The sequence below is a fragment of the Physeter macrocephalus genome, chromosome 6 (genome assembly GCF_002837175.3).
Source record: "Physeter macrocephalus isolate SW-GA chromosome 6, ASM283717v5, whole genome shotgun sequence".
NCBI classification, from domain to species: domain Eukaryota; kingdom Metazoa; phylum Chordata; class Mammalia; order Artiodactyla; family Physeteridae; genus Physeter; species Physeter macrocephalus.
The window spans coordinates 30,128,069-30,141,894 of record NC_041219.1 but is presented as its reverse complement, the minus strand read 5'-3'; the positions used below and the strand labels follow the sequence as shown (position 1 = coordinate 30,141,894).

General features: G+C 37.9%; 1 protein-coding gene across 1 annotated transcript in view; it reads right to left on the bottom strand.

Moving 5' to 3' along the window:
* CFAP54 (cilia and flagella associated protein 54) overlaps window positions 1–13,826 on the bottom strand; it is a 296,564-nt gene that overhangs the window by 115,119 nt on the left and 167,619 nt on the right. Inside the window, exons 44-47 of the mRNA XM_028490464.1 lie at window positions 13,336–13,402; window positions 11,387–11,569; window positions 8,898–8,984; window positions 4,043–4,165 (exon numbers count right to left, since the gene is read on the bottom strand). Of these exons, the coding sequence (XP_028346265.1) occupies window positions 4,043–4,165; window positions 8,898–8,984; window positions 11,387–11,569; window positions 13,336–13,402 (460 nt within the window). The remainder of the gene's footprint in view (window positions 1–4,042; window positions 4,166–8,897; window positions 8,985–11,386; window positions 11,570–13,335; window positions 13,403–13,826) is intronic.

Genomic DNA, 13,826 nt, shown 5'->3' with positions numbered 1-13,826 from the left:
CACCTTTGGATAGATTCCTGGAAGCAGAAGTGTTGGGTCATAAGATAAGACTATATTGAGAAAACTGAAAAGGGATAGCTCAATCTACCTTCCACCCACGTTGTATGAAAATGCCAGGATTACTGCACTTTCAATAGCATTGCGTATTAGCACTTAAAAATGTTTTTGCCAGTTTGAGGTAAATTGTATTACTCTTCACAATGATGCTTTTTGTGGTTCTTCCCTTGTTTGTGAATTACCTGTTAATATGTTTGGCTCTAAACAGAATATTGCATTAGAAAACATTCAACTCATTTGTCACAGAACATTGTTGTATCATTATGAGGGTGCATCCCTTCAGGTACAGCTGCCCTTTTTAAAAGGTGCCCATTCTTAGATGTCAATACTAATACCCCATCCACATCCTCTTGGTCACCTGGAAGTCACCAGGATCTTCCATGAACAGGCCACTCATATGTGCATGGTATCCTACTTCAAGCACCTGTACCTCTTTGCCTGAGGGCATTCTGTGGCCACAGGAGAGTTTCAGGAGAGGCTGCAAGTGCAGGGAGCAACCCCTACCAATGAGGGGCAAGAGACTGTCTCTCTGCAGGCCCCACCTGCCCGTGGTGGGGGTCTCATTAATGCTCTGTTAAGTGGTTTTCCTCGTCTCCCTGTCTGACCTTCCCACTCACTCACTGTTCTTCCTGGAATCATCTCTCAAACACACTAATTGTTCCCAAATCTTTGTCTCAGGATTTGCTTTTGAGGAACCCCTAAATCAAGACATCACATATTACTTTTATCAGAATAAAGTGTTGCTAAGTGTTTAAAAACATTTCTTTCTTTGAAGATATTCTTTATTTCCTTTAACACATTGAAAAGTGAGTAACTGAATCCAGGGAAAGACCTTTGGTGATATAATTTGAAGAGGGTTAATGACGGGACTTTAGATTTGGTGATGAGAGCAGAATCCCAATATGAGTATATTAAAAAAAAATAGAATTTTTTTAAAGCCCGTGAAAAGTTCAATCATAATCTGTAAGACTTTTCCAGTAACTGCTTTTACAACTGAAATTTAATTCATTAATCCTGTCTTTAAATAACTAGCCTGCAGCCTAATAACGTTGGCACCTATTTTAATTATAAACCCTGAACGCACTTCCTCTTTTAATTACACTTTTTAAATTTCCCAACTGAAGCTGGAAAAGCTGCAAATTAGCTTTGAGAACACAAAATTTGAAGTCATAATCCATCGGGAAACAATTCGCCCACACTTTTGTCTTACGAAAACTAGTTGATAAAAAATGAAGTTTGGGATTTACCTGTAAAAAATGAGTTTCAGACCACTTGTCTGTTTTGGTGAAAGAAGTAACCATTGAAAACTCTCTTGTTTCCTATTCTACCCAACGGGCTTCCCTTTCCTTCTTGTCTTCCGGACCCTAAATGTGGAAGGCCCCACGTTTCAGTCCTCTGCCTTCTACTTTTCATTATCTGCCTTGGTTCCCAGCTGCTCTCCCCAGTCCCATGACTTGATATTTCTGCCAATGCTCCCAAATTTACCTGCAGCTTCAACCTCTCCCCTGAATTCCAGAACATACACTCTCTGCACCTACCTAGGCTGTATCTCCACCTGCTTGTCCACTAGGAATCTCACACTTAACACGCTCTACCCCTGCCTTGGGGCAGCAGGACTCCCCATCTCAGTCAATGAAAACGCTTTGCTACCAGCTGCTCACGTTGAACACTCTGCAGTCTTTCTCTTACATCCCACATCTCAACCATCATTAGCAAATGCTGTCAGCTCTACCTTTGCCATGTGCCCAGAATTTTACCACTTTTCACTCCTCCCACCACTCTTACCCCGACCACTGTCACATCTCACTCAGGTCATTGGCAAAGGCCTTCTCCCTGGTCTTCCTATTTATACCCAAGCTCATCCATAGCCCATTCCCCAAACAGCAAGCAAAGTGGTTCTTTGAAATTTACTTCCTGTCCCATCACTCCTCTGTTCAAAGCTCTACAAGGTTTCCTATCTCACTTAGAGTAAACTCCAGTCCTCACCCAGCCCTGGGCGGTCCGACACAACCTGGTTCCTGGGTCCTGCCCTCTCCTCCTCCTCCTCCTCTCTAATCCAGCCTCACGTGGCCTTCCTGGTTTTCCTCAACCACATCTTACAGGCCTTTGCCCTTGCACTGCCTCCTCTTTGGAAGGTTGTTCCCTCACATCTTTCACTCCCTCATTAGAGAGACTTCCCAAACCACCCTCGATAGAACAGCTACCCACCGCTCTGGTCACTTCTTGTCCCCTCAACTCAGCTTGACTGTCCATCAGAGCATGTCACCATCTGACATGTAGTTATGTGCTTACTGTGTGTGTTATTTGTCTTCCTCACTGGACTGTCCAATAGTAACATGCCTCTAGGAAGGCAATAACTCCATTTATCTTTCTACTGCTCTATCCCCATGTCTGGAATAGTGCCTGTATTCAGTCAGCACTCAATAAATATTTTTAAATGAATTAAAATATAATTTAAATAACAAAATGCAAACTATTTTACAACAGGGAAAGGCTGTTGCTTGAGAAGCAAGCAAGAAAATACTGCTAATTTAACCCAGGTAACAAGATGAAATAGTTTGTGCTATAGAAAATGAACCAAAAAACATGACTGACTCCCCAATAGATAGCTAAATAGATAAATATACAGTCGTCCCTTGGTAACTGTGAGGGACTGGTTTCAGGATTCCCACCCCCCATACCAAAATCTGCAGTGCTCAAGTCCCTCATATAAAATGGCACAGTATTTGCATATAACTTAGGCGCATAATCCCATATACTTTAAATCATTTCTAGATTACTTATAATGCCTAATACAGTGTAAATGCTATGTAAATAATTGCTAGCATGCAAATTTAAGTTTTGCCTTTTGGAATTCTCTGTAATTTTTTTTCCAAATATTTTCAATCCATGGTTGGTTGAAGCCACAGATGTGGAACGCACAGATACAGAGGGTCAACTATAGATGTACAGACATACACACACGTATCCGATCATCTACTGAACGTCCCTCTTAGGATTTTCTGTAGATAACTTGACACTTACCTCATTACGATAAATTATAACACTGTAGCAGTCATATTAAGAAAAAAGCAGCAACATTTTAGGAGTATACATTGAAGTAATGTATGCATTATATGTAAATATGCCTGCCTATGCAAGTAGTTTTCAAGACATAACTATTCCGCAGTTTCTTTTAGGTCCTCTGAGTTTGAATCCCACCAGCATGTATCGTATCTGCCAGTCTCACTCCTCACACATATGGTCTCTCCCAGGAAACTGACTTGTTGCTTCCTCCTATTTCCTTTATTGCTGGCCCTTGGATGAGGATCCAAGCATCTGCCCCAAGCAAGGTCACCCAGAGATTCCCAGATCACCACAAAAACCAAAGCAGAGGACAATAAGAGCTCGCTCTGATTTAAATATAAAGGTCAGTATTCATTTTCAAGGATGCTTCAATCATGCAATTTACAAATACAAATTAAGCAAGCCAGGTAGAACTCTCTCCCAAAGTCAAAAAAGACTAGACAAAATAGAGGAACATTCTCTCCTCACAAAAATCAGAAGAAATGTGAACACATGCTTAACTCTTTGGTATAAAGTATATAAATCAAAATATCCAAATAAAACATGAAGAGAGACCATTTTGACTAAGACTATTAACTAGAAATTGTAAGCTCAGACCCAAAAGTCTGAGATAGTGGCTGATCAATGTGTCTATTGAGACTGTCCATGACAACACAAAGTCAAAATTCCACAGTCAAAACCTACAGCAAGACCACGCTCCCCTCCCCATCATGACACCCACCCTTCTTCCATTTCAGACAAAGGAAACCTTGTCTATGTCTGATGTTAGCTCTAATCAGCCTTATTAACAAAGAAGTCTGCAGTACCAGAGACTTGTAAATACCCTTTTGTGGAAGCATTCCCTAGATTTTAGGAATGTAGCCTTCAAAAGGACCTTCAAAAGGTTGAAAATGGCTTTGAATCAAATAGGCAGGTTTACCTTCATTCTTCCAGTAGCTTTACAGCCAGCGGGTACTGAAGAAGGCATGTTTTTTCCATAAAAAATCTGGGATATCTCATGAAAGGCTTCGGAAAAGAATCCTAAATCTATAAGGACTTCTATCTTTAAAGAAAAGAAAAAAAAAGAGATTCTAAATTAAACCATTTGTTTTACTTACAAAATTAAAATTTTAGAGAAAAATCATCAACTTGCCGAGATCCAAAATTCCTGCTTCATGTTGGTAACGCGTTATAAGCTAATGTTTAGACAACACAGTGGTAGAGATGCATGTGTCTGTGTGTAAGCCAGTTCACATGTGCAGGGGACCAAGAAGCTAGTAAATCACATCAAGCGACTTTTCAAAACAATGGCCGTTCATGAGATGTGGCTTACTTTATCAGACGCAAACACATCTTAAAAAATAGGATAGACACAGAAGAGTTTTAAAAAATTGAATTCATCCTTTTGTTCCCATGGTCAAGTATGGTTTAAAAGAGAGACAAAACAAAAACACTCCTGATGTCTCTAACACTCTGAGGAATGTCAAACAAACCAGGAGATGAATTCCACAATGCATCAACTGTTCATTTTCTTATCTACAATGAATGGACACTGTCGATTTTACAGACATGTATTTAACAACATTAGTCAATTGGTAACTATGTATTGTACATGGCTAATTTTGAATATAATCCAGCAAGGCTTTCAATTAGGAAATTACAAGAAGAAATCAAATCGTCAAATGCATGCGTTCATTCAGCATGTATATTGAGCTCCTCTTCTGCACCAAGCCCTCTTGGAGGTTACCTCCATTGGGATATATGGTTAGCTAAATTTAAGTGATACATGAAGATATTTACAGTATGAAAAGAGATAAAAGGTACTGACAAAATACCATTTTTGAAACTGTGGTTAGGAAGGACTTCTCTGAGGAGAAAACCTTCAAGAGAAGATTTGGGAATGATATGATGGAGGGAGACGTGAAAACTGCTGAGGGGACCTTGACTACAAGGGTCACGTGGTCGCAGGAGCAATCTTGGGGTCTTGGTGTGTTCAGGGAACAGCCTGTGGGGCAGGAGCTTAGGGAGAGAGGAGAAGAGGGTTGGGAGGTAGGTGCGAATGGTGGCCTGTGGTGGAGACTTGACCAGAGTGGAGACTTGGGATTTGATTCTCCGCATGATAAGTGATTGGAGACTTTTGAACAGGGCAGGGCCTGTACCTTACTTCTGTTTTGAAAACATCTAGTGACTTTACAGAGAACAGAGATGGGTAAATTGTGGAAGCAGGGAGTGAAGTACAAACTTGGATGAAGATGATATACATCTAAAACACAGAAAAAGAAAATCCAATTTATCCTCAACATTATACTCATCTTACTCTCTCTTTTCCTTTAACTACTATCTTAGGAATCTCAAGAGTGTACCAATTTTAAAGAAATAAAAAGAAGGTAAGTTAGAAGGAAACAGGATGTGACAATAACATAAAAATAAAACATAAGAAGTCAGGAGAATATTTTTAATGATGAAGAGAAAACAGCTTGTCTATTGAGTTGCATACTTTGGCTCTTGCCTAAGACACCTTGGGCTCTAATCTCCCTGGCGCCATATAATATCAAAGTAGGCATTAGGGAGTCATTGGAGCTCTTTGCCCCTCGGAGGAAACATTTCCCCGTATCTGTGTAAGGATTGTTTCCTCTGGGCTTGACTGTGAGATTGCTGTACATGGACCGCCTGTTCAGGCTACCTCTGGTTCAGTTTATCAAACCAGTCTGACCATATGAAAAAGCCGTGGTGATAATAATGGACATGTACTTTCAGAAACAATGAACACTGTGAACACAAACAAGCCAGATGGGAAAAAGAACCGCTCATAAATCAACCCTTCATACAGATACAGAACCATCAGTACCCTTCCCAGGAATGCCAGATATGTTGAGAGTAATAAATCTTTCAGGATGCTGGCAGTTCTAAAGTGAAGCCAGACCAGTTGATCATAAAGAGGTCTTAAAGCTTCCCCTGGAAGACACTAGTGCAACTGTAGAGACTTAACAGTGTGATCTACTGCTGTTTGATTTGTCAGAAAGCATCATTGTCTGCTATTTCCTGATTACGACTTTTCTCTCTTCCCACTCACTGACCCCAGTTTAGTTCAGGGAGGTCAGGCAAACTCTGCCTATGGGGGCTATCATTCCTTCCTCTGTATGATGCATTAATTGCCCATTTTCGGTGCTTCTGCCAACACCCTAGTTGCGTTTCCAGTCCTACTATGCTGATAAGATCCTACTCCCATCTCACTCTGCTCCTGACACGCCTACCAGATACATCTGATCACGTCCTTCTCCTGATCAAAACTGTGTCATGAATTCCCCCTCCCAACGCAAGGCTACAGAAGACAGTCCATTGTTCTTCACTGGCTTTTAAGGTACTCTAGTACAAAAACAGTTGCCAAGTGCTAACAATCAACACAAAATAGTCATTTAATCAAAAACTTTGCTCCAGATTCTTTCAGTGCCTCTCTGGACTGCCTTCTGACATGCTACTAGTTGTCACTGCAACCCTTCCATGCTTCTTGCCTCCTGTGACATCAGAATAAAACAGTCACCCAATTCTGACACCACAACCTCCTCCTTTCTCTCACTGCTCAGCCTCCATATTACATCTCAGCTTGGAATTCAAGACTGGGCCCCTGGTCTCCTCCACATCACGGACCTCTGGTGTCCTCATGTCATCTACTTCAAACTGCCTGCTCAAGACCTCCACTCCAGTCTAACCCAACCACCTCTGCCCCCTAAACAAGTCAATACTTCCTCACCTCTACACCTTTCACACTACTGTCTGCTGAGAATGTTCCCTTCTTCCCCTCTCCTACTCAGTTAGTTCTGTTTTTTTCAAGCTGAAATCTTATCTACTTGGTTAAAACCTAGAGACCCAGAGCCATTTTTCCCTCTTTCAAACTCCCGGAAATAGTGTTCATCACACTCATTTGGAAATGATCAAGTGGGAGGTACACACATTATTCTCTTGTGTGTATGTCCCATCTCTCTTCCCTATTTTCACTTCTTTACAAAAGCAAAGACCATGGGTTACAGTTCTTTGATTAAAGTTACTAACACGGTGCCTTTATATAGGAGATACTTGATAAATGTTGTTTCAAAGATAAAGCAATAAACATTTACCAAGTATCTTCTTGGTGAGTTCCCACCAAACACCAAGGAGAGTGTGGACAGTAGGCACTTGATATATGTCTAAAGATTTTAAATCCAATTCAACAATTAATTACTGAATATCAAGTATATAAATTTATTACTCAAGACACTATAGGGAACCAAAAGATGCATAAGATACAGGCCTTAGCCTCGAGAATTTTGCAGTCTTGAAGAGAGCACTGTTTTAAAAACAGAGAAAAGTTGTATGCAGCTTTTTAAAAACTGTTATTAGAATTCAAAAGCCAGAGAACTGTTAAGAGTTCAGTAACTCAGAAAGGGTGAACCAGAATTCATGGCTGATTACAAATTATTTACTCCCAGGTTAAAATGTATTATCTTAAGAGCATCACAATTCCTGTTAGGGAAGGTGTTATCTTTATTTAGAAATAGAATGCAATGGACAATTTGGGTCTGAAAACAAGGCCCACAGGCAGGGTCTTGATGGAGAGAGCAGTTCAAAGGGAAGTCTTATTTTCCCTTATTAGAAAATGTGAAGGATCGGGGAAGAAGGGTATTTCCAAAAAAGGAGAAGGAGGGCTAAGCTAGGGGACTGTGGGAGCCCACTCACCCGCAATTGCAAGAGCCAACCAGGCACATCTTGTCGAAGCCCCACATTCGGTAACGCCCAGTTGGTAGGCTGAAGTCAGCTGCAGTGGGAGTATTTATACCATGGAAATTGCAAATGTTACAAATCAAAGCTTTTTTTTAGACTGAGTTGTGAAATATTTACCAGCACACGGCTGACGAAGCCATGGGATAGGAGGCAAAAGAGTGGGATAATGGCCAAGAAATATTTTAAACTCAGAGATGCTAAATATTCTATTTTAAGTTGCTGGTTTTGCCTCAACTAAAATTTCCTTATGTTCCCAATTTTCAGTCAAGTCCAATATAGAAATAAAGACCTTGGGTGGATGTAGTGTGTGTGTTCACGTTTAAGAGTGTGTGTGTGTGTGTGTGTGTGTGTGTGTGTGTGTGTGTAAAATATGGAATAGGGTTGAATTCCGTATTAGAGACGAAGAAGTGCAGAACAGGGAGCAAATCTGCTGGCTGCTGAAAGGATCCATGTACAAAACAAATTCAACGATAGTGGGGGCCGGCGACCATGGGTGATCGGGAAAAGGGGCAGAGAAAAACAAGATGCTTGATGTTCCCCACTCCATATGGGGTTCAAGCCAACTGCACATGAATCTTGAAGGCAGAGAGCCTCCTGACCTCTGGGTTACAGAATTAATTGTAATTTAGTGCCTGTGCACTTTATCACCTCAACTGTCTGTGCAATAAAAAAAAAACTCCTGTATACTATGATATACATAAAGATCCTTAGCAAAAAAACTCCCAGAAACTTCAGAAAATGACTCATTAGTCTCCGTGAGGAAACCAGTCTTTCAGAAATGGTGATTTCTAGGCTGAATGAGCCTTGTTACCAGGGGTAGCTGTTCCTCACTTTACTGTGGCCCAAGAATAAAATGATCTAAGCCTTTCTACATGGCTCTTTCTCACACTTTATTAAAATGTTGGGCAAGTTTTTTTTAATATCAGTACAACACCATATACTATTATCAGCTTATGATGATAATAATAAAAAGTAATTCATGACAATATCTTTAAGAGTTCAAGAATATCAAATGTCTTAAAAAGCTTGAAACATACCTTGAGGATTCTTGCTTCTAGATTTCTGACTAGGTCTTGGCAAATTCCAGAAACAAAATATTGGTACAATGCAAGAAGAGGCAGAATCTACCAACAGAAAAACACTCTTTGTTTTGAAACGTATTTTATCAAGTTAATAACCTAATAATACAATTTAGCCAAATACTGATGTAAGAGATGTTATACAAAATTGTGATTGATTGTTCCATATTAGAAGACTGTGCTGTTTGGTAGAAGTGAAATGATCTGCCTAACATATGTTTCATATTTTATCAGAATTTTAAAGTGCTATCGGTGACTTAACAGTTCCAAGTAGATGCTATTTGATACCCAAAACCTAGGTTTCACATTTCCTTAAGCATGGAAAAATAAAAATCCAGTTAATCATCTTCCTTGAAAAAAAATTATTTCAACATATACGTATGAATTACTGAGGCCTGTGGAAACATTCTAGCAAATGAGCTATCAAATAAATGCAAAATTTAAAGCAAAGGAACTCACATCCATGTCCCCTAATAGCTTCTACTTATTCGTCTCAATGTCAGCTATTTGTCTTCAACTGGAATATCTCCATCATCAAAAAACATTTACAACAGGCCTGTTAAATGTCAGACACTGTTGAATGAGAAAAAAATCTAAGTCCTTGCCTTCATAGAGCATATATTCTACTGATTAAAATGCAAGCTTACTCTTCATATAACATTTTTGTTTTCCTAAAATTAACCCCAAAGTTCAAGTCTTCTTGAAGTCCCATGGATATATGGGAAAGCTTACAGACTATCAATTTTTCAATTGACCAAACCAGTATCCAGCTAAAGGCAGGTGTTGAGGGACAGTTTTGCCTAGACTTCTGAACAGCTCCTGATCTCAACTTAAAACTGAAGCTCAGTCCCTACAACTGGGTCCTGCTCCATCAAAGGCAGATGGAGCAAGAAGGGGGACTGGGATCCTTATTATTTAGCAAACTATTTCCCATGATCTCACAGCAATGGGTCCCCTAGCAAATTTTATATGTTACAGCTGTCTCCTTAGCCACTGGGCTCCTTCTGGAAGGTAGTGTAATAGAAAATGGAAACTGTTTACATCTTGCAAGTTTAGCTAAGGAATCTCATTGTCGGTCAACTGGCGGCTGCTAACAGCAACAGCTTTTAAAAAGGACTAAAACTGGTCGTAAATGATTTCAAACATAACACATTTTTCTACAATGATGCTCTACAAACATAACACAATACTTTTTTCTGTAATTAATGCAGCACAAAACGAGTTGGCTATTACCTTTGAGACTGTTTCTTTTCTTTAGTGACAAATAAAAACATACCATTTTATTGCTGCCAATTGCTCAATTATTCAGAAGAATGTTCTCAATTTCTTAAGCTTCAGAGAAAAAAGTCTCATTTCTTTTCCAGGGCAGGGATATGTATTATATATGAATATGACTAGGCGGCTAAAAGTTACCCAGGGGATAAAACTATTTTCTAAATCCAGAAATGAATCCCCTTAACAAGAGAGGAGCACCATTTTGTTATTTTTTTCTAATAAACAATTTTTTGCCAAATCTGCCAAGTGTTAAAAGCATGTATCAACCTCTTCACTTTAACACATGACATTATAATTTAACAACTAATATCAGGGGGCAGTAAATCTTTTCAATATAAGGAGAGAGTGAATTTAAAACAAGAGAAAACAATATATGAGAAAAAAGAAAGTAAGTATGAAAATTATAGAGGAAAGGGAAAGAAACAGAAAAAGAAAAAGAACATATATTAACAAGCAAACACAGGGGGAAAAGAAATACAGAGGTAGAGGAAATAGCACAGAGGAAGAAAAAAGGACAAATAAGATAAAGGAGGAAAATATAAAATAACCAACAGAACACCCTAATTTATGTTTAAAATGCAGTCAACTTCAAATTTATGAGATACATACTGTGGCTTATTTCCCTAAAGGAAAAGAGAGTTGTATTTGGGTTTTTTTTTTAATTTCCTAGGATAATAAGAAGTGTCTGTCTTTAATTTCACAGTTAGAATCTGTTTTTCACTTAGATGTGCCCTTAACACAGAAAAGACAAGACACAAAGATAAATTTATCTCAATAAAGAAATACTCCCAGAGTTTCAAAATTGATATGACCTGCATGACTTAATGCAGTGAAGTTATAAGTGCACTAGATTCCTGTGTTTCAGACCAGCGCAGCATTCTAGTCAATTTCACCAAATGTCTTTTTAAAAAGGTAAAATAATAGAGTAAAATAAGAGAACAGAATCAAATAGGCATGGCTACTGTACCCAAAAGGCAACGCAAACAGTGATGTCAAAGAAAGAATATTAATTAATATATTTCATTTTGAAGTACAGATCTGAATCCCGAAAATAGAGTTTAAAAGTTAAATAAGAACTGACCAAAAGAACATTAGTAAAACTGAAAAGTATAAGGTAAGTGGGGTAAGATACCACAGTGAATTAAGATTTGTCGATTTTACAAATCACTTACTATTAGATTTTGCTTAGCAAAGTGCAGTTCGCGGATCACGTAATACAGACTTGCAATTACAGAGCAGATGTCAGCCCGGTATCTGTCCGAGAAGAGCTCGATGCCGGGAAGAAGCTGAGTGATTTCATACTGAGCATAGCAACGTTCAGCTTTAGGGTGTGGAAGTGTGGTTCTAAGCAAACCCTGTAAATGAAAAGGGTGAAATGAAGAGCTGGAACTTGCATCTGCAACAACGAGAGAGAAAGATAAGTACGTGTCTTACTTCCCAAAGTGCTTTGCGTATGCCTAGCACACTGTATCCTGTAATAAATGATACTTATCAATATCCTCATGACTATAGGTTCCAAATGCTTTTACCACTCAAGATGGGCCTTTTAAATTCCATGGTAGTTGAATAATTATCATTTTAAGAAGAAATTATTATATTATCATTTGTTGAGGGTCAATTTTATGTTGGGCACTCTTGGTAAATTCTTTGTAAATATTATCTCATTTAATCCTCACTTAACCTACCCCTAGAAGGAAGGATTATTATCTCACAAGTGATATAACTGAGGCTTAAACAATTAACTTCTCTGAGGTCACACAGCTAATGATGGCAAAAAGAAGATTCAAAGTCATGTCTATGTAACTCAAAAATCTATGTTCTTTCCACTATACCAACCTATAAGTAGATGAAAGAAAAACGTATTTCAGAAGTTTAAATCAAGCAGAGGTAATTTTGAATTTTTACTGAATTAAGTAAAAAGTTGATTTGTTTAATTGACCAATATTTCTTAGGTAATTTATATGACCAACGTTGTACCAGACATTCAGAAACAAGATAAATACACAAAATCAAATTGTACATTTAGGAGTGCTTCTTACGTTATCTTAAACAATCAACATTTCTTGATGACAAATGCATCATAAAGTTATTTTAATGTATATATCTGGAACGAATTTTAATCAGATTGCTCATTAAACTTATGATACCTAGTCTAAAATATTACACAGTTGTTTAATTTTTAGTTTTACAAATTTTCTTTAAAATCATAAAAAGAAAGAACAGGTTTTAAAAATAAATCTCCCAGCCAGTTTTAAGTGTCATATTACAAAGAAATGATGTCCACGTTTAAGCAAAAAATTACTTATTTCTAAAACATAAACAGCATTATCTTCAGGAATGAGGAATATCAGAAGAAAGTAAAGGATGCAAAAGAAGAAATCCAATTCGGATTATCATTCCCTTTGCATCCTTGCCTCTTCCACCTTTTCCCTTTGAAGCACAGGCCAGAAGTGTATGGAACATAAGAAAATTAAAACTCTGGCCATATGCTCAGAGAAGCTTTTCTCAAAGATCTTATCTATCCAGATTTCATAAGTTATTAGACTTCTTAGAACAAGGGTGTCCCATCCTTCAAAGTAAACAGAACCTTCAGGAGATTGCAGAGGCCCCTGGCTATGTTCCCAAATCTTAGAATGTCTTGTATTTCAGATAAAAGCTCCTTTCTTCTTCAGTAAAGTCAAACCCAAATCCTAAGAACTGCAGACCCTCTACTTATATAGTCTTCAACTTATTTTTTGCTTTCATTATATGGTATATTTTACATCACGCAATTGAGCAAAACTTTATTTAGAGATGAGGCAACTTAAGGCAACCCTTTAGACTCAGTCACACTCGCTTCACTGCTCATTAGTAACATGACATTACGAAGGACAGGAGACTCAGTTTCCTTATCTGTAAAACTCCTCCTTCTGTAGCGAAAATGAAAAAAGTGACTGCTGAATATTATGCCATAGGGGTTCAGCCATCGAAGGAAAGACGGGCTTATGATATTTAATCAAGGTTCACGCTATTTCGCTACGTGCAAGTTTTATGAATATGCTAAACCACTGTTTTTTTTTTTTTTTTTTTTTTACTGACTGCATGGTCTGGCTACTGTAGAAAGGTATACAGGAAGTGTTACCTGAAAGAGTAACCCAGACAAAAGGCAACAGTTGGTTCTCTTTTCAACGTCCAATGTCTGAATAAATCTAAGTATAAGAAAAAAATACATTCATAGACAATGTTCCAAGACTATTTTTATATAAATACATCTCTAATACTCATAGATTTTCCAAAATTAAAATAGTCTTTGTGATTCTAAAAGTTCTACATACTCATATAAGATTTAGGACATAGAAAGACAGAAAAAAATAAAATGAAAAGTCACCTATAATCCTACCACCTAAACATGATTACTGGTAACATTTTGGCCACTTTCCTTCTAGATTTTCTTCTACATACAATAATACACATGCACACTCACAGTAAGACTAAAATTATGCAATACATATTATTTTATAAACAAATTTTCTATTTTGGGACATAATGAGTTACATCATTATTTTACAGATTTTAATATTTTTATCATATGCATGTACCATAATATTAAAATATTCATCTCCATTTTGGTTT